Genomic DNA, 22288 nt, shown 5'->3' on the forward strand with positions numbered 1-22288 from the left:
ATTGTTTTTTCATTTCTGTGAAGAATGTCATTGGTATTTTAATGGGGATTGCATTGAATCTGTAGATCACTTTGGATAGTATGGACATTTTAACAATGATAGTATTTAATCAGTGTGTGTGTGTGTCCCTATATTGAGTACCATTAGACATTCTGCTTGTAGAATTACAATAACCATAGTAATTGACTACCATTAGAAATTCCGCTTGTAGGATTACAGTAACCATAGTAATTGTCATTTATTTATTCATTTAAAAATTATTGAGTACCAATTATATGCTTAACAGTGTAGGGGATATAATATTGAATTAAACAACCCACTTGACCTCATGTGCTTTTACTTTAATCAATTATAGAAACATTGACTTGGTCTGGCTCAGAGGTCCTTTAATATTTTAGAAGGAAACATTTTTTTAAATGAGTTTTTTACTAAATCCAGAGTAATTACTTTTACTTACTATTAAGTCTAGGGTGGGGTAGTACACTTTTAATATTTATCAATATGCCAGAATATAAAAAGATGTTCCATTCTTCTTCTGGTAGGGATCCAATGTCATCCTGCATTAGATTTCCATTAGCATTATTTTGCATGATCATAGTGCAAAGCCGAAAGGAGAAACAAAGCTTATCTTCATTAAATAGAGCCGAAGAAACCACCTATATGGAAAATATGACTGTTGGATTAACCCAGCTAGATTATATAAGTATGCAAAATTCACATCAAAAAGATCTCACCTTAAAAATATTTCTTGTCAATACATCTATTGTATTTTTAATACACCTGTCTAAGGAATTTTTCTCATTTTCCAAGTCAGGTTCTTTTGAAATATTTGTAATCTCATGAACTTTTTTCAAAGACATTTTGTCTCCTTTGAAACTATGTTCTTGTTCTTTGCTTTTGGAAACTACTGAGGAAACAAAAATCTGCCGAAACCAGTCTAGGGAGAACTGGTACATGTAGTTGATTTGTGTAAGACCAGTCACTAGAAAGTAGAGCAGGGTACCTCGAGTAGCAATGGGGAGATAGTTTTTACGTGTTGCTTGGATTTCACTTTCTGCTTTTTTTGTTGCTTTGATGCGCTTTGAAATTTCATTTGCAGTCAGTTTGGATTTTCTTAAGGTTTCTACAATTTCCTCATCATCTACTGCACACCCTAAAAACAAACAAACAAAAAAAGTGAAATAAAAATGGTTATAATATTAAATGACAGTTTCTCATTCTGTACTCTTTTTTTTTGTCTTTTGTCTTTTTCCGTGTCCGGCAACGGATCGCAACCCTCAGTGTCGCCCCCGCACCGGACCGGGGACCGGCAACGGGATCGCAACCCTCGGCGTCGCTCCCGCGCCTCGCTCAGCCAGTGAGCGGGAACCGGTCTGTATGTGGGATCCGAACCCTTGGGCGGGAGCGCCGCCGCGCTTCCCAAGCGGCGCACTATCCAGTGCGCCACCGGGCCGGCCCCATCATTCTGTACTCTTTTTTTTTGTCTTTTGTCTTTTTCCGTGTCCGGCAACGGATCGCAACCCTCAGTGTCGCCCCCGCACCGGACCGGGGACCGGCAACCGGATCGCAACCCTCGGCGTCGCTCCCGCGCCTCGCTCAGCCAGTGAGCGGGAACCGGTCTGTATGTGGGATCCGAACCCTCGGACGGGAGCGCCGCCGCGCTTCCCAAGCGGCGCACTATCCAGTGCGCCACCGGGCCGGCCCCATCATTCTGTACTCTTTATGTAAGAGTTTTTGCTGCTGACTTTTTGTTGGTCTTATGTAGGAGACAGGCTCTTAAGTGAAGATAGATCATAGTTCTAATAAATTTGATTAACAGCACACATGCCCTACTTCCCACTCTCTTATCTCTTTTTCAGATTACTTTAGTGTTTGTGGATTCTATTTTTTTTTACAGTCACATAATAAGGAACCATTCCATTAAAAGACATAGTTGTACAAAGAGAACATTAAAATAAAATTTCCAGAAAATAACAAGTGATAACTCTAATATTTTGTACTGCATTCTATTTTATTAAATAAATAAAGCTGATCATGACCAATGAAATTGATTTCTCAGCTCACCCCCTGAAAAACCACTGCTCTAGACACACAGATAATAATTCTACCCTCCTTACATATTAAGGCAGCTCTCAGATTTCCATTATAAACTCTTCTATTTTATGAGCTAAATATTCCTGTTTTCCTCAACTGCTTTATTTTTGATGATATGATTTTTAGACCCATCACCATCCTTGATGCTTACCTCTGGACACACTAGTTTCTTTAAGAATAATTTTTATTGAAAAAATCACTATTAGTAAAAGGTTATAGTCTTATTAAAATATCCCAGAGTCTAACACAAAGACAAGTGGTAGGGAATAACCACCAGGGGTATAACAAAAGCATATAGTGCTCTGATGTGTGTTAAACAACTTTAACACACATCTGTAAACAACTTTTCATTTGCCTCATTTAATCCATATTTTGTTCAATTTAAGCACAGGTTATAGCAAAATGTGACATTTGTTTGAATAGTTCATAAAATGGGAGTGGCCGCGCTTCTGAATTTTGTTAGATAAACTGTGTCATTTTCTATGTATATTACATAGTACCTAGATGTTTTCTCCCCAACAGGTTACCAACTGATGGTTCCAATCTTGTAAGAGAAACAGGTATGGAAATCCTGTCCATGTAACTAGTCCTGTTATGAACAGAAGCATGGCTTATTCATGTGTTATAAAGAAACAGCCCATTAGGTGTAATTAACATAGAAAAGGAATAAAGTCAGATACTTCCAGGTATAAATATGTGAATATTTAAAATTTCATAGTAAACAAATATACTTCTATGTGAGGATTTGCCTGTATTTCTAACAAAATATACAATGAACTTTGAGCTCTTTCTTTTCTTTTCTTTGTTAAATATGGTTGCTGACTTTCTTTTCACACACATCTTTTTTCTGGAATTGGGTCAAGACAATGGCACACTAAGGCAGAAACACTGAAGAAGACACCTGAGGAGAAAGGCATGCCCTTCCCCACCACCTTCCCCACCTAAATATTTTTTTAGTTTGAGGTTTTAGTGACAAAGTGTGAAGTCTTATAAGGTCTTAAAATAATCATTTCCCCAAACTCAGGCAGTTGTATGCTATAAAAACATTAGTTCTTTGCCAAAGGTTATGAATATGTTGAACAAGTCAGCATGTCCTGCACATCTCAGCAGAGAGGCAAATTCATCACAACCATTCTTGTTTTGGCCACACGTCTCACAGCAAAATGTTGCTGGTTGCAGCACTTTGTTAGGAAAGTGATGTCAGTGTTATGGTGAATGCCAAATGGTGGAGAGCCGCATTCTTTTGGCAGGAAGGGTTTTGTAACCATGACGTAGGAAAGGCTTAAATTCATCTCTGCACTTTAACTGGCAGCCCTTTCCTTGCTCCCAGAACGTCCAAGGCAGCTCTGTGAACATACTTCCAGGTATGGATGGTCTTAAGGCATGGCCCTCTACTAGGTGGTATGGCCTCCTTGTGGCACCTGAGAGGTAGCCAAAAGGAGAAGCAAGAGGGCAAGAGGAGACCAAGGCTGTGGAAGTGGGGCTCACTGCATTCCCACCTCAAAAGTACCATGTTATTAGAAGGTTAACATCATCCCAAGGATTTTGCGATGTACACACATGCATGTAGAAGGGTAGGTGGGGGGATTGATAAAGAGATGGATGAAATTTTTTTTTTCCTTTTTTGTCTTTTTTCGTGTCCGGCAACGGATCGCAACCCTCAGTGTCGCGCCCGTACCAGACCGGGACCGGCAACGGGATCACAACCCTCAGTGCTGCGTCCGCACCTCGCTCAGCCAGTGAGCGGCTGGTCTGTATGTGGGATCCGAACCCTCGGCGGGAGCGCCGCCGTGCTCCCAAGCGGCGCACTGTAGCAGTGCGCCACCGGGCCGGCCCAGGATGAAATTTTTTTTATGAGAAATGGATTGTACTATAAATGCTATGTTTTAAATGACTAGTAAATTTACCTTTATTTGGTAACATTGGGTTTGTATCCTAGACCACAGACCCTTAGAGTAGACAAATAATATTTAATCAGTAGTAAATATGATAACTGTGTAGACAGCTTTAAAAATAAATAAAATCCAGGGCCTTACTTGTAGATGTTCAGATTTAGTGACTCTCTGGTGGTACCCATTGGGCATTTGTATATATATATATATATATAAAAGCAAAGCTTTTTATCCTCAGGGGCAAGATGGTGCACTAGATGTGTCCAATGGGCAATCCTCCCACATAAAGGGACCAGAGCAAGGAAAGGACAGTTAAGTATGGGGGAGAGAGTTGGTGGAAGAGCGTGGGAGGGCAGTGGGAGCCTGGTGAAATGAAAACCCTGTGAAGCACAAAAACCATGCAGAGAAATGTAGAGGAGAAAGAGACACACGATTCCACTACTGCCACATCTCCCAAACCAGGATCAGACAGGAGGAATTCTCCATGGTGGAAGAAAAAATCTTCGGGGCTGCAAGCACTTCCCAGCAGTAGCTCTCCACCTGTTCCTTCCCCAGCTCACTTCTACCACCTCCACAGTTGCTTGTGCCATTGCCTAGTCCCAGAGCTGTGGCCCATCTCCCCACACAGGAGTTCATCCTGTATAGCAGACCCCACTACATGGCCTACTGCTTGCACAACACCTGCCACCATTGCAGCCTTCCAGCTACCTGTGTGGCTCCAGGTTTCCAGCCACCTGCATGGCTCCAGACTTTGTGGCCCTGGTCACCTACATGACCCCAACTGCCTGGCTGTCAGCATGGCCCCGCCCACCCATACGGGCCTAGTGTCTAGCTACCCTTGCAGCACCAACTGCCCAGCTGCCTCTGTGGCTCTACTTGCCCATGTGATCCTAACTGCCCAGCCATCCATGCGGCCCCACCCACCTGGGTGGCCCAGCCATCGAGCTGCCCGCATGGTCCAAGCTGGCACAGCCACCCATGTGGCCTCACCAGTACATGTGGGCCCAGCCATCCAGCCACCTGGTTGGCCCCAGCACCCCCCAGCTGCTCACATGGCCCCCACCCATCTGTGTGGGACCACTCAGCTGCATATGCAGCTACAGCCACAGAGGAAGCTGCTGGTGTACCCCCAAAAACTAAGTCTACCTGGAACAACTGAAACTACTGAGTCTACCTGGAATCAAAACTAAAACAGCCTACCCAATGGGCAATATATAACAGATCTACAGTAGGGAGTCTCTCTCCTCAAAAGCCATCCAGGAGTAATAGAAGAAGCAACCACCAGATGACTAGACATCAATGTAAGGTTACCAAAAATATGAAAAAACAAGAAATTATGATACCACCAAAGGAACACTATAATTCTTAAATACCAGACCCTATACAACAGGAAACCCTTGAAATTTCTGAAAGGGAATTCTTAATAACAATCTTAAAGAAACTCAAGGAGACTTAGTTAGACAACATGATGAAATGAGAAAAACAATCTAGGACATGAAAGAGGAAATCTACAAAGAGATAAATACCACAAAAAAGAAGGTAGCAGAACTCATGGAACTGAAAGACTCATTCAATGAAATAAAAATGACAATTGAGACCCTAAGCAGCAGGCTAGAGCAAGTGGAAGAAGGAATTTATGATCTCAAAGACAGTCTTTTTGAAATAACCCATGCAGATGAAAAAAAAAGAATAAAAAAAGAAGAAAATCTAAGAGAGCTAGCAGACCACCTTAAATGTACAAACATCTGAATCTTGGGTGTTCTGGAAGTAGAAGAGAAAGGAATGGAAAACATATTCAATGAAATAATAGTGGAAAACTTCCCAGGTATTGGTAGAGATATGAACTTCCAGATCCAAAAGGCTCAAAGATCCCCAGACAGATTTAATCCAAAAAAGTCCTCTCTGAGACACACTGTAATCAAACTGTCAAAAGTCACAGACAAAGAGAGAATCCTAAAAACAGCAAGAGAAAAGCATCAAGTCACCTGTAAGGGAGTCCTGATCAGACTAACAGCAGATTTCTCAAAAGAAACTCTACAGGTCAGAAGAGAATGGGATGAGATATTCAAAATACTAACAGAAAAAAACTGCCAGCAAAGAATACTATACTTGGCAAAGATATCCTTCAGAAATGAAGGGGAAATAGTGTACTTCCTAGACAAACAAAAGCTGGAGGAGTTCACCACCACATGACCAGCTCTACAAGAATCCTTAAGGGAGTCCTGTGCCCAGAACCAAAAAATGATAATCACTACCATAAATACACAAGAAATGCAAACACCACTGGTAGAGCAGATGTGCAAATGAGAAAGAGAAAGCCATTCCACCTCAAAAACCCACTTGAAAAAACCAATGAACACCAAAGACATACAATAAAAGGGAAAGAAAGGAATGAAAGATATTTAAATCAATCATAAGAAAAGCAATTAAATATCAGGAGTAAGACAATATCTTTCAATAACAATCCTAAATGTAAATGGATTAAATTTCCTACTCAAAAGACACAGACTGGCTGATTAGATTAAAAAGCTAGATATTCAAGAGACTCACCTCACCTGTAAAGACACATACAGAATAAAAGCGAAGGGATGGAAAAAGATATACTAAAAATGAGCAGGAGTAGCTATTCTTGTATTGGATAAAATAGACTTTAAACCAAAAACAATAAAAAGAGACAGAGAAGGTCATTATGGGACCTATCCAGCAAGATGACCTAACAATCACAAATACAAATGCATCCAACATCAGAACACCCAGAAATATAAAGCAAACACTATTAGACCTAAAGAGAGATTGACCCAAATACAATAACAGCTGGGGACCTGAACACCCATCTCTCAAGATTGGACCGATCATGTAGGCAACAATCAACAGAGAAACACAGGATTTAAGCCACACTTTAGACCAACTGGACTTGGAAGATATCTACAGAACTTTTCATCCAACAACTACAGAATATATATTCTTCTCATCAGCACATGGAACATTCTCCAGGATAGACCATATTAGGTCACAAATCAAGTATCAAAAAATTCCTTAAGAAGAATAAAAATAAAGACACATCATACCAAAACCTGTGGGATACAGCAAAAGCAGTACTAACAGAGAAGTTTATTGAAGTAAATGCTTACATCAAAAGAATGGAAAGATTTCAAATAAACAACCAATGGTATACCAGAAAGCACTAGAAAAACAAGAACAATTCCATTCCCAAATTGTAGATGAAAAGAAATAATTAAGATCAGAGTAAACTAAATGAAATAGAGACCCAAAAAATGATACAAAAGACCAATGAAGATGACATGATCCTATATGTAGAAAAATCAAAGGACTCCACCAAAAAACTCTTATGCTGCTGTACGGCCAAGAAAAAAAAAAAAAAAAAAAAAAAAAGAAGACCCAAATAACAAAAACGAGAAATGAAAGTAGAGACATTACAACTGATACCACAGAAATATAAAGAATCATTAGAGAGTATTATAAACAACTATATGCCAACAAATTTGAAAATCTGGAGCAAATGGATAAATTTCTGGACACACAAAAACTATGAAGACTGAATCAAGGGCCAGCCCGGTGGCGCACTGCTACAGTGCGCCGCTTGGGAGCACGGCAGCGCTCCCGCCGAGGGTTCGGATCCCGCATGCAGACCAGTTCCCGCTCACTGGCTGAGTGAGATGTGGGAGCAACACCGAGGGTTGCGATCCCGTTGCCGGACACGAAAAAAGACAAAAAAAAAAAAAGACTGAATCAAGAAGAAATAGAAAACGTGAGCAGACCAATAACAAGCAGTGAGATTGAAGCAGTAATCAGCAGTCTCTGAACAAAGGAAAGCCCAGGACCAGAAGGCTTTACTGCTGAATTCTACCAAACCTTTAAAGAGGAATTAATACCAATTCTATTCAAACTATTCTGAAAAACTGAAACAGAGGCCATCTCCCAAACTCATTCTATAAGGCTGGTATCAGCCTGATACTAAAACCAGACAGAGATACAACAGAAAAGGAAAACTACAGGCCAATATCTTTGATGAACATAGATGCAGTAATCTTCAACATAAGACGAGCAAACAGAATACAGCAATAAATCAGAAAATTATACACCAAGATCAAGTGGGATTCACCTCAGGGATGAAGGTTGGTTCAACATATGCAAGTCAATAAATGTGATAAACCATATCTACAAAATCAAAGACAAAAACTATATGATTATCTCAAAAGATGCAGAAAAAACATTTGATAATATTCAATATCCCTTTATGATAAAGACTCTCAACAAACTAGGTACAGAAGGAAAATATCTCAGCACAATAAAAGCCATATATGACAAACCCACTGCCAATATCATCCTGAATGGGGAAAAGCTGAAAGCATTTCCCTTAAGAACAGGAACAAGACAAGGAGGCCCACTCTCACCACTCTTATTCAACATAGTATTGGAAGTACTATCTAGAGCAATTGGTCAAGAGAAAGAAATAAAAGGCATCCAGATTGGAAAGGACAAAGTCAAACTGTCCCTGTCTGCAGATGACATGATCCTATATGTAGAAAAATCAAAGGACTCCACCAAAAAACTCTTATGGCTGATAAATGATTTCAGTAAAACTGCAGGATATAAAATCAACATGCAAAAGTTGGTAGCACTTTTACACTCCAACAACGAACTAGCAGAAAATGAAATCAAGAAAGCAAGCCCATTTACAATAGTCACCACTACCCCCCCACTCGAAAATACCTAGGAATGAATTTAAGGAGGTGAAAGATCTATACAATGAAAATAACAAATCACTGCTGAAAGAAATTCAAGAGGACACAAAAAGATGGAAATACATTCCATGTTTGGTTTGGAAGAATCAACATTGTGTAAATGTCCATAATACCCAAAGTGATTGACAGATTCAATGCAATCCCCATCAAAACAGCAATGGTATTCTTCACAGAAATAGAAAAAACAATCCTAACATTCATATGGAACAACAAAAGATTCCTAATAGCCAAAACAATCCTGAGCAAAAAAAATAAAGTCAAGGTATTACATTATCTGACCTCAAATAATACTACAAAGCTATAGTAACCAAAACAGCATGGTACTAGCATAAAAACAAACACTCAGGATCAATGGAACAGAATGGAAGACCCAGAAATCAACCCACTTACTTACAGCCAACTGATCTTTGACAAAGACATCATTAAGAAAATGCACTGGGGAAAAGACTGCCTCTACAATAAATGGTGTTGGGAAAACTGGACCTCCATAAGTAGAAGAATGAAAGACTCATATCTCTCACCATATACCAAAATTAACTAAAAGTGGATTAAAGACTCAAATATAAGACCTGAAACTATAAAACTCCTAAAAGAAAACAGGGGAAACACTTCGGGAAGTAGGACTGCACAAAGACTTTATGAGTAAGACCCTAAAAGCACAGGTGACAAAAGAAAAAATAAACAAATGGGATATATCACACTAAAAAGATTCTGAACAGCAAAAGAAACAATTAGTGGAGCAAAAACACAACCTACAGAATGGGAGAAAATATTTGCAAACTATGCATCTGACAAGGGATTGATATCCAGAATATACAAGGAACTCAAACAACTTAACAGCAAATAACAAGTAAGCCAATTAAAAAATGGGCAAAGGAACTGATCAGGCATTTCTCAAAAAAAAAAAAAAGATACAGAAATGGCCAGCAGACACATGAAAAAATGCTCAACATCACTCAGGATCAGGGAAATGCAAATCAAAACCACTCTGAGTTATCATCACATCCCAGTTAGACTGACTATTATGAAAAAGACAGAGAATAACAAATGCTGGTGAGGATGTGGAGAGAGGGAAACCTTCCTACACTGCTGGTGGGACTGTAAATTAGTGCTGCCATTAGAAAACAGTATGGAGGTTTCTCAAACAACTACATATAGAAATGCCATATGATCTAGCAATCCCACTGCTGAGTTGTATACACAAAGGAATGGAAATCATCATGTCAAAGGGATACCTGCATTCCCATGTTTCACAGCTCTATCTATAATAGCTGAGAGTTGTAACCAACTTAAATGTCCTTCAACAGATGAATGCGTAAGGAAAATGTGGTATATATACACAATGGAATACTTCTCTGCCATAAAAAGAATGAAATTCTGCCATTCGCAGCAACATGAACTTAGAGAAAATTATGTTAAGTGAAATAAGCCAGGCACAGAAAGAGAGAAATATGTCATGTCCTCACTCAAGTGGGAGATAAAACCCAAACAACCCCCCCCAAAAAAAACCCCAAACCCAAAAACAAAGGAAAAAGAAAGAAAGATATAGCCATCACAATAATTCATTGAACTTTCAAATGGATAGAACAGAACTGAGGTTACCTGAGGTGGTAGAGAGGGAGGGGGAGGAGGGGTTAGCAAGAAATTGGTAAAGGGCCACTAAAAGTGATTACATTGTGTAATATGGAATATACTAATTATCCTGACTTGAGCATCACATATTGCACCACATGTATTGATATTCAACATGGTACCCCACAGATATGTACATATCTGTGATCGTATGTTTCAATAAAAAAGAAAAGCAAAAAAGAAAAACAATAAACTCTATAGATGATTCACATATATACCCTTAATTGAATACTAAAGTATTTTAAAAACTTTAAAGTCCCAATAACTCACAAGTTAAAACAGAAAGGCAGCCCACTGTACTTTATCACAGCTGAGTCAGAGGCATATTTATTAGTGTGACCCAGGAATTTATATTTAAGTTTAGTTGCTAGAAAGTCTATGGTTTCTTAGATATTTCTTGTAGTGAAGAGGAAAATAATTTCTACTGCTATTTTAATAAGCAGCATATTTTAATGGGATACATAAAAGTCACTAAATTGTTTCCTTTTAAAAGATCTTTTATTTATTAATACTTGGAGAAAACCTAACCTTTCAGTCTCTGTAATCTAATTTGAGACATGTAACAGATGACAGGTACCTGAAGTACAAGCATAGAGCCTAGGAGGGAACTAACTAACCTCTATAAGATTTGTCTTACAACTTATACTGATTGTATGGTGGTATGTGTCCTATGACATAATAAACTAAAACAAAATCAGAAACTGAGGAACATCAAAATTCACAATACTTAAGTTTGAAATGGGGTGGATCACCTACGTCAATCAGTTATCTCGGGGAAATGGAGATCTAGTATTTTTGGTACTAATTCAGAATTTGGTCCTTACAACTTTTTATTCTGTCCTTCACAAAGGTCGCTTAATTTCACTAAATATAATTTACCTTGTGCGTTCTGCAGTAAATTTAATGTTTTTTCCTCCAGCTCTTCAAGAGTTATAGCATCAAGGGAAATACTCTCCAATAACTGAAGACGTCGATTCTCTAAATGAGGAACTTCATGAGTTACTACAGTAGATAAGAGTTGATCTTGCAAACCTTGGAATGTTACCGTGAAGTTTATCATAGTAACAAAGGTATAAACGGATGGAAGAAAATGGGGATTGTCCATTTCTGTAGATAGGTATAACCTAAACATGAGAAAGGCACCCGTTATTTAAAGAAGGTACAGATGGAAAAAATGAAACCAATTTATTTAATAATACAAAAAATATTTTTCCTGGAAGTAAACAAGATTAATTTTTAGTGTTATCCAGCTTCATACACAAAGTAGGCTCTCAATTTATACTACAGGAAACATATTTACTATTTAAAACTTTAAAAAACATAACCATAAATTATGTTCATACTACATGAGTATTTGGTTTAAGCATATATATGGAAAGAGTAAAAAAATGCTAAATAGTAGGAGTTTTGACCTGTCACTAAGTCATTGTAAAGACTGATTTTCGCCCTGAGTGAGAAGCCAATGGAGGGATTGGAGTAGAGAAGGGACATAATCTTTTGTAACTGGACCTCTCTAGCTGCTGTATTGAGAGCAGCCCCACGGGACAGACTGATTTTCGCCCTGAGTGAGAAGCCAATGGAGGGATTGGAGTAGAGAAGGGACATAATGTTTTGTAACTGGACCTCTCTAGCTGCTGTATTGAGAGCAGCCCCACGGGACTGGGGAGGGGAGCAAGATGGAAGCTGGGAGACTGGGTGAAATGTGAGAGACAATAGTGGCTTGGAACAGGCTAGTGTCAGTGACAGTGGTAAGGAGTGGTCAGATTCTGGATCTTATTTCGTTTTTATAGCAGCCAAATAAAGCAGGAACAATTTTTTCATTCCACTTTATAAGGGCAAAATTGAAGCTGAGAGAGGTTAAATAAATTGCCCATATCACATGGCCAAAAAATGACAGAGTGGAGATCTGTTGACAAAGTTTGCCCTCTAAGCTGTGCCCTCCGCTACCTCCTCAAACACACATGGGGACCAGTTTGTCCATTCAGGAAAATGTAACTTCATTAGCATTTCTAGAGTGTTGCTGAATCAATCTTATTGTACCTCGTGAGAAGAAAAAAAAAAAAAAAAAGCTAGCATGGTTAGTTTGTCCATTCAGGAAAATGTAACTTCATTAGCATTTCTAGAGTGTTGCTGAATCAATCTAATTGTACCTAGTGAGAAGAAAAAAAAAAAAAAGCTAGCATGGTTTTTTCCAATTATATTCCATATAACACTATTTTCTGGAAAAGGTTTGGTGAATAAAGGGGTTTTTAAGTCCTTTAGGAGGAATCCTGTTTACCTTTGTTTAACACACTGCTTTTAAAAACAATGTCCCTTTTTTTGAGTGACACCTATTAAATCCCTGGAAGTGTTGTTTGAAGGAACATACTTTGGAAATGTTTTATTAACAGAAGGAAGGAGGCTGGAAGAGAGAATTCTAAGGAGTAAGAAACTGGAGAGAGATTCTGCAGCCCTGCTCAAGGGAGAGGACACAATGACCAACAGATGTAAGAGTCAGAACCACTTGGTAAGCAGTCAGTCTGTCGTGGGCTCCATGAAGAAGTTAAATGCAACAGCCTACAGATTGTTAAAATCTTCTACTTTCCCTTGGAGATAGGTTGCTAACCCAGCAATCCTCTGATTATAAATGGACTTTTCTGTGGCTTTGCCTACAAGGAGAGAATACACATGAACAACAACTCTAATGTCTTATTTCCTTGGGAATCATATTTTGTGGCAATGAAATTTGACCATATAATAGTGCTTTGTTAAATTGACTAGAGGGAGCTGGATTCCTAGAGGCCTGTTACTGTGAACATCGATACAATGTTTTCATCTCCTTAGGAAAAACCTCTATCTTTTTACTCTAGATATTAAATACGGATTTCGCCTGTTAAAGTAGCCGAAGCTTTTCCCACCCAAATACATCAGGCAAACAGATTAACTAGAACTCGTCTGGATTAAGTGGGACCAGGCTTCCTGCTTGTTGCCCTCTCTGCACAGCTGCTGAAGAGTCTTCATGGGAGTCACAGGTTTCACCAGGCACAGCTTGAAAAATATTGTTTTGGAGTGATTCAATAGATAAAAATCTGCTCTCTATTCTGTATAGTGATGAGTGCTACTGTCAACATAAAAACAAAAAGAATATTCAAAATGCAGTCTCACTTTTTTCTCCAGGTGCAAGTTTATCAGGGCTAAAATACACGGCCTTCAATATTATTTGCCTTTAGAAACATAAACATTTGACTCAATTTGACTGAGAGAGACATTACCTAAATTTAGAATTGTATTCAACCTCAGAATCATCAACTCTTATGAAATATTGTCCTCTTTTCTGGTAGATATCTTTCTTCAAAATTGCCTTTAAAGGTGGAGCTAATGTTTCAGGGAGATTCTGAGAAATCAGAATAGACATAAATTGGAAAAATAATCTTAAAACAAATAAATCAATTGAAAAGACACAGTATTTCAAAAATTTAATCTTATTAAATATCTGGATACCAGTGAAAGGACAGCTCTAAGAGAACTGAACATTGAAAACTCACTGTATATATATGTATGCATACTCATACATGTGTGTATTTATTATTTTTTCCCTGACAATTACCTGCCACTTAAAACTTTCTCTTTTTGCTCAGTACATACAACATATGTGTCAGCTGCATGGAAATAGAGAATTAGGTCATATTGTTCAAATACCTGCAAGAGGACACTCCCTCCTGTTTTCATAGCATTTTCAATTTTTTTGGTGTAATTGCTATCCTCAGTGGAGAGCTCCTGCAGCCTGGATCCTTCCATCTGACGAATCCAGTTGTGTGCTTGTTTATGTGGGTCAATCAACAGTGGCCACCGTTGGCCATTCTTGATCAAGATGGCATTCTCCATTGAATACTGGCCAAGAGGTAGCCCCTGACTATGCCATCGTTGGATCTGGAATGAAATCATTAGTACTTTCACTATTTTATAAACTTCTTCACATATTTAGTATCCTATAGGGTACTAATGGATCCTACTGGGTAATTGCATTTATAAAATCAATTAATCTTTTTTGAAGTCAGGTGGTGTTATGCCTCCAGCTTTGTTTCTTTTGCTCAGGATTGCTTTGGCTATTTGTCTTTTGTGGTTCTAAAGCATTTCAGATTTTTTTTCGATTTCTGTGAAGAATGTCATTGGTATTTTGGTAAGGATTGCATTGAGTCTGTAGATAGCATTGGGTAGTATGGTCATTGTGACAATATTAATTCTTTCAATCCATGAACATGGGATGTCTTTCCATTTTTTGGTGTCCTCTTTAATTTCCTTTATCAGTGTTTTGTAGTTTTCATTTTAGCAGTCTTTCACCTCCTTGGTTAAGTTTATTTATATATATATGTATACATATATAAGTAGCTATTGAAAATAGGATTGCTTTCTTGACTTCTTTTTCAGCTGGCTTGTTGTTGGTGTATAACAGAAATGCTACTGATTTTTGTATATTGATTTTGTATCTTGCAACTTTATTGGATTTATTTATCAGTTCTAAGAGTTTTTAATGGAGCATTAAGTTTTTCTGACTTCAAACTATACCACAAAGCTATAATAACCAAAGCAGCATGGTAGTGGCATAAAAACAGACAGATGGACCAATAGAACAGAATAGAGAACACAGAAATAAATCCATATATCGACAGCCAACTGATGTTTAACAAAGGCATCAAGAACATACAGTGGGAAAAGGAAAACCTCTTCATAAACATTACTGGGAGAACTGGTTATCTATATGCAGATGATTGAAACCAGACCTCTATCTGTCACTATGTAAAAAAGTCTACTCAAAATGGACCAAAACTTAAATTTAAGACCCCAAACTATAAAACTACTGAAAGAAAACATAGGGGAGGAAACACTCCAAGATGTTGGTCTGAGCAAAAAAACCAGACCTCTATCTGTCACTATGTAAAAAAGTCTACTCAAAATGGACCAAAACTTAAATTCAAGACCCCAAACTATAAAACTATTGAAAGAAAACATAGGGGAGGAAACACTCCAAGATGTTGGTCTGAGCAAAAATTTTGTGGAGAAGACTTCGAAAGCACAGGTAACAAAAGCAAAAATAGTCATATGGGATTACATCAAACTAAAACTCTTCTGCACAGCAAAGGAAACAATCAACAGAGTGAAGAGGCATGCAGAATGGGAGAAAATATTTTCAAACTATGCATCTGACAAGAGATTAATATCCATAGTATACAAGGAACTCAAACAATTCAACAGCAAACAAACAAACAAAAAACAACAAAAAAGCCCCCACTAAATAATCTGATTAAAAAAATGGACAAATAATTTAAATAGACATTTCTCAAAAGAAGACATACAAATGGGGCAACAGGTACATGAAAAAATGCTCAACATCACTAATCATCATAGAAATGCAAATCAAAACCACACTGAGATATCATATCATCTCACCCCAGTTAGAATGGCCATTACCAAAAAGACAAACAACAACAACAAATGCTGGTGAGGATGCAGAGAAAAGGAAACTCTTATACATTGTTAGTGGGAATGTAAATTAGTGAAGTCATTATGAAAAACAATATGGAGGTTCCTCAAAAAACTAAATATAGAACTCCCATATGACCCAGCCATCCCACTACTAGGTATTTATCTAAAGGAAAGGAAATCAATATACCAAAGAGATGCCTGTACCCCATGCTTATCACACCACTATCTACAATAGCCAGGATATACAATCAGTTTAAGTGTTCATCATCAGATGAATGGATAAAGAAAATGTGATATATATACCAATGGAATACGATTCAGCCTTAAAAAAGAATGAAATCATGTCATTTGTCATTTGCAGCAACACGATGAGCTTGGAAGACATTATGTTAGGAGAAATAAGTCAGGTACAGAAAGATAAATATGGTATGTCCTCACTCATATGTAGGAGCTAAAAAAGTGAGCTAATGGAAGTGGAGAGTAGAACTGAGGTTACTAGAGACTGGGAAGGGTTGGGTGAGGGGGTTAGGAGCAGGTTGGTTAATGGATACATGATCACAACTAGACAGGAAGAATAAGTTCCAGTATTCTATAATAGTGCTAGGTATCTATAATTAACAATAATTTATTGTATATTTTCAAGTGGCTAGAAGACAGGAGTTCAAATGTTCTCATCACAAAGAAGTGATAAATGTCTGTGGTGATGGACATGCTAATTAGCCTGATTTGATCATGACACAGTGTATACATGTATCAAAATATTACTCTGCACCCCATAAATATGTACAAATTATGTGTCAGTAAAAAGAGAAATTAAAAAAGAAAATTAACTTTTAAAAGGACTGAGAAAATTAATCTTTAAAAGGACCAAGGAAATGAACAAAAGCAAATTGGATACAAAATTTTTGGTAAGGTTATTATTCGCTAAGTTATACTTTTCTGTTTATCAGTAGAGACATTTATAATGCCTATCACAATAAAGATGTCATGGGAGACAAAAGAAATATAATCCAGAGCATCTAATTCCAAGGCTCTTAGACTCTGAATCATATATGAAATGTAATATTATAGAATTACACAAATATAATAATAGCCACACCTGCCAACCACCAAAGACATATATGCATTATCTAGTTAAACTACTATAACCACCATCATTTCTTAGATGGAAGAACTGAGGCTAAAAGAGGTTAGATACTTGCCTAAGGTCTTATTACCAGAATAAGAGGCAGAGGTAGGGTTTGACTTAGAAACTGACTCCAAGCCCGGTAAGCTTTTCACTTCTTACATGGCCTCTTTTCCTGCCACTTCTATTTCATGCCTGTATCAGCAGGATGACAGATAAAGACCCATGGAGGTAAAAGAAGAGACAGGATGCCAGGGAATCTTGCCACAAAAGGCAGCAGGGGCCTGCCTGGGAGAAGCTGAGGATACTTATCAGTTTTGGGCTGAAGGAAAAAGTTTTTTGGTTAAGCCTTTGAAGAATTGCAAGCTTTTGAATTCTATGTAAAAGGAAATATGAAAGATGATGAATAATCCTGAAAAGAACAAATATTCCCGTTGGTTGGAGTATAGATTCTATTTAAATACAGGCAAAGAAGACAGGAGTAAAGGTTGGTGAGAGAAATGAACCCCAGGAAAACATAGTTTCTGTTTTCGAAACCGAATCATTCTCCCGACTTTTACACTTGTCTTAATCATTTTACCTAAGTATGTATTCCTAAGCACTGTAGTTTGGTTTTGCTTATTTTTGACCGTTAGGTAAATGAAATCTTATTATATCTTTTTTTGTGTGTCTGGCTTTATCCGTATTGTGTAGCTGCATTTGTTCATTCTCATCACTGTAGAATATTCCACTTTATGAATGTAACATGGTTTATTTATCTATTCTACTGCTGAGGGCACTTGGATTGTTTCAAGTTTTTGGCTATTGTGAATAATGCTATAATGAACATTCTTCTATATGTCTATTGAACCAGGTTTGTACACATTTCTTTTAGGAAAAAAACTAGGAGTGGAATATTGGGTCATAGGGTATTTGTACTTTTAGTATTAGTAACTAATAACAGTTTTCTAAAATGATTGTAGCATTTTATATTATCACCCTGAGTTTCTATTACTCCATATCCTTGCAAACTCTTCATATTGTCAGTCTTTTAAATTTTAGCCTGTCTGGCAGCTGCATTGTGGTATCTCATTTTGCATTTAATTTGCATTCCCCTAATGAACCCCTTAATTAGGTTAAACACCTACATGTTTATTGTCTATCTGGATATTCTTTTCTGTGAGATAACCTATTCAAGGCTCTTGCCCATTTATCTACTAAGTTGTCTATTTTTTGTTTATTGACTTGTAATAGGTTCTTTTTTATATTCTGGATAGGGCCCTTTGTTCAATATATATATTATAAATATCTTTTCCAACTCTTTGGCTTGTCTTTATACCCTCTCAATGGTGTCTTTTGATGAACAGAAGGTCTAAATTTTAATGTAATTCAATTTATCAAATGTTTCCTTTACGGTTAGCTTTGTTTAAAAGATCTTTTTTTTTTTTTTTTTTTTTACCTGGGGTCATACATATAGTCTCCTAAGTTATGCTTTATATATTTGCATTTCACATTTAGGTCCAAAATTCATGGATTTTTATGTGGTGTGAAGTAATGGTCAAGTTTGCTTTTTTAAAAAACGTATATTCAATTACCCAGCATTGCTTATTAAAAAGAATATCCATTTCCCACTGGACTACAGTATCACCTTTATCATAAATCAAATGTCCTTGTATGTGTGGCTGTGTTTCTGGGCTATCAGTTGTGTTCTATCAATGTAATTGTTTATCCTTGTATTGGTACACACATGGATAAACAATACCACTGTCCTAAGTACTATAGCTTTAAAGTAAATCTTCACACTTGATATAGCAAGTCCCTCCACCTAGCCCTTCATCAGCATTGTTTTGGACATTTTGGCTCTTTGCCTTTTCTTACAACTTTTAGCATCAGCTTGTCAAGTGGCACTCACCCACCCACCCCTATGGGATGTTAATTGGGATTACACTGGATCTATAGATCAATATGGAAAGAAATGGCAACATTAGAATATTGAGTCTTTCAATTCATGAACTTGGTATAACTCTTCATTTATTTGTTTCTTAAAGCTTATCTCAGAATTTTATAGTATTCTTTCTATAAGTTTTGCACATCTTTTGACAGGTTCACTTTGATGCTCTGATAAATAGTATCTAAAAACATTGAACAGTACACTTTGTTACAGGTGGAGAGAAACGCAATTGGATTTTGTATATTGATTTTTAATTCCAGAAACTTCACTAAACTTTAATTCTCATGATATAGCTATAGATTCTCTTGGATTTTCTAAGTACATAAAATATCACCTGCAAAAATTTATATTTTTTCTTTTTTCCTTTTCCATCCTAATATCCAGACCCCCCCACAACCTTGGCTTATTGCACTGTCTAGGATCCCTAGTACAATGTTAAATACAAATGGAGATAGACGATATCCCTTTATCTTATACCCAATCTCAAAGGAAAAACTTTCACCAATATACCATTTTTTCAATTCTGATTTCTTCTTTGACCTCAGATTAGTTTAGGAGTATATTTTCTAATTTCCAAAACTATGAGGATTTTCAAACTATTTCTTAATAATTGACTTGTGGCTTAATTTTATTTTGGTGAGAAGAACATACTCTTTGTGATTTCACTCCTTTGACATTTGTCAAAACTTGATTTGTGGCCCATTATACAGTCAATTTTGGTCATGTTCCATATGTACTGGCAGAGAATGTGTAAGCTGCAGGTGTAAGCTACGGTGTTCTAATTCCCTTTGTTGTTTCTATTAAGTCCATTTGTTGACCGTGCTGTTCAAATCCTCTCTATTCTTACTGATTTTTGTGTGCTCATTCTATGCGTTACAGAAAGAGAAGCATTAAAATCTTTCTCTATGATTACAGATTTGCCTATCTTTCCCTGTAGTTTTTTTTTTTTTTCCTTTTTGTCTTTTTTTCGTGACCGGCAACGGATCGCAACCCTCAGTGTCATGCCCGTACCGGACCGGGACCGGCAACGGGATCGCAACCCTCGGTGTTGCACCCGCACCTTGCTCAGCCAGTGAGCGGCCGGTCTGTATGTGGGATCCGAACCCTTGGTGGGAGCGCCGCCGCGCTCCCAAGCGGCGCACTGTAGCAGTGCGCCACCGGGCCGGCCCTCCCTGTAGTTTTTTAATGTTTGCCTTATATTGTTTGAGATCATGTTATTATGTACAAATTTTGAATTGTTAATGTATTCTTGGAGAATTAGAACAATTTTTACTGTAAAGTGAGTTTATTTAATTCTAGTAATCATTTTTTTGCCTTAAAGTTTATTTTGTCCTTTTTTTGGTAATCGATGGTAAATTTTCTCCCATTTTACACTCTTGATTTTTCTTTATGTTTTAGATGTATCCTTTATGTGTCATAAATAACATGGTTTGTGTTTTGTGCTTTGGTTTATACTGTTATTTGTAGTCTTTAAATATTAGACTTTTAACTGGAGCATTCAGTCCATTTACATCTAATGTAATTACTGATATTGTGTATTTGGGTTTCAAATAGTTATTAGCATTATGAACATGAGAAGCCAGTATTTGTTTCTGAGATTTTGTAGGTTTAAGCAGAGTTATCAGTAGAGAAACCAATCTAAAATTACTCTCAGAGGATTTTTAAAAAGTAGGTGCATCTCTTTTTTTAATCTTTAAACGTCAGCAGAGGATTTATATAAATAGACAATAAATATCTAAATTGATAAATGGAGGTCGATATTATTGCTTGTGTCTAAGAATACTCCATGTGGTTCAATAAGTTTACCAATTTTATTTATTAAAGGGGTTTCAGGGAAAGAAATTCATCATATTCATTAGGACGGGGTAGTAGAATGACAATGGGAAAGAGGATATTTGACTTCAGCCCGGAGGATAAGAAACAGGAGAGATAATTAACTAAGGCATTAGAGCTATAAGTTAAAAAAAAAAAATTAAGACCTGAAACAAACTTCAGTATTTTCACTTATCAAAATAATTTGGTGGATGGGGGCCGTGGGCCTCAGCCCTGGCCCCTATTGCTACCAGGCCAGCAACTGTGGGCCAGCCCTCTACCCCTGCAACAACTCAGAATGTAAAATAAATAAATAAAAATATCTAAAATATTAAAAAAATTTTGGGAAAAGATCTAAACCAAAAACCACACACATACTCCAAACCCAAATCAATAACAACAAGCACTTAACTGGATAACAGAAATATGTTACTAACCTCATATTTTTGTGCCATAACTTCAATTAAAGAAAAGTTGGAAGACAAAGAAATGCTATTTTCAATGCAAAAATCCTCCCATTTATTCACAATCAATTGGCGAAATTCAGGTGTTAAAACTCCACTGTAGACAATGCATGCTGCGGAAAGAAGTATGTCACCCAAAATTCCTTGCAATTTGTTGTCTATTTGATGGACCATTTCTTCCCATCGAGTCTAAATGTTAAAATAAAAATGAGTTATTTGATATAAAACATACCATTATGAGACATTTTAAAAACTCATGGTCTCCATGTTGGATCTATCATTGCTGTTACTATTACTGTTTTCAAGTTGTAGTTGTGTGAAAGTTAATAATGCATAATATTTAAAAACGAACTGTTTTCTGAAAGAAACGCTAGTCCTATTCTTGAGTTTGTCAAAAGTGTCATATTTGCTAGGATAAATACAGAGCAATTTCAAATCCTTTGTGTAATAAAGCAGGATAATGTAAAAACTATTAATTCATTATATTATTAGTGGTGTTCAATAATAACAATTATAATAATAACCAATATTTATTGAATCTTTATCTTCCAGACACTTTACTTTGAAAATCTCATTTGACACTTTCAATATCCTGTTAAGTAAATGCTACTGATTTCATTTTAAGATGAAGAAATTAAAGTTTAGAGAAGTTAATGTACTTGCTCAAGATCACAAAGCTTCTGAGGGTTGTAGCTGGGATCTGAACTCATACTCTCTGGTTAAATGGCCTCTCTCTTTCATCATGTATGTGCTTGATTGGTCAATGAATAAGGCATGCTGAGAAAGAACCCTCTCTTCTGGAAGCTTGAAATGTGGGATAATGCTGATGTTCCACTGCCCCTCAACAAATATTGAGCTCTCAGGGACAACAGTCAACTTTTGAGGGCTACAATCTCCCTTTGATTGATCTGATTTCATAACCTCCTTCTCCCTGTCCAGTGAAAGTCTTCCATGATATGCATTTATTTAAATAATTAAACTAAATTAAAATTATCTTGAGATTTTGTAACATCCCTTGAGACAGGCAAGGTAAAACTAAACCACGATTCTCGTCAGCTTACTAGGGATTCAACTGAAGAGAAGGCAGATGAATTAGTGGAGAAATAAAA

The 22288-nt window shown here is 37.1% G+C and overlaps 1 protein-coding gene across 1 annotated transcript in view; it reads right to left on the reverse strand.

The window, feature by feature from the left end:
* Positions 1-22288, reverse strand: part of DNAH14 (dynein, axonemal, heavy chain 14) — a 390354-nt gene that overhangs the window by 44018 nt on the left and 324048 nt on the right. Inside the window, 6 exon segments of the mRNA XM_008567995.1 lie at positions 458-656; positions 735-1153; positions 11264-11508; positions 13636-13757; positions 14063-14293; positions 21153-21368. Coding sequence (XP_008566217.1) covers positions 458-656; positions 735-1153; positions 11264-11508; positions 13636-13757; positions 14063-14293; positions 21153-21368 — 1432 coding nt within the window.

Source organism: Galeopterus variegatus, unplaced genomic scaffold (genome assembly GCF_000696425.1).
Source record: "Galeopterus variegatus unplaced genomic scaffold, G_variegatus-3.0.2 Scaffold365, whole genome shotgun sequence".
Classification (NCBI taxonomy): Eukaryota; Metazoa; Chordata; class Mammalia; order Dermoptera; family Cynocephalidae; genus Galeopterus; species Galeopterus variegatus.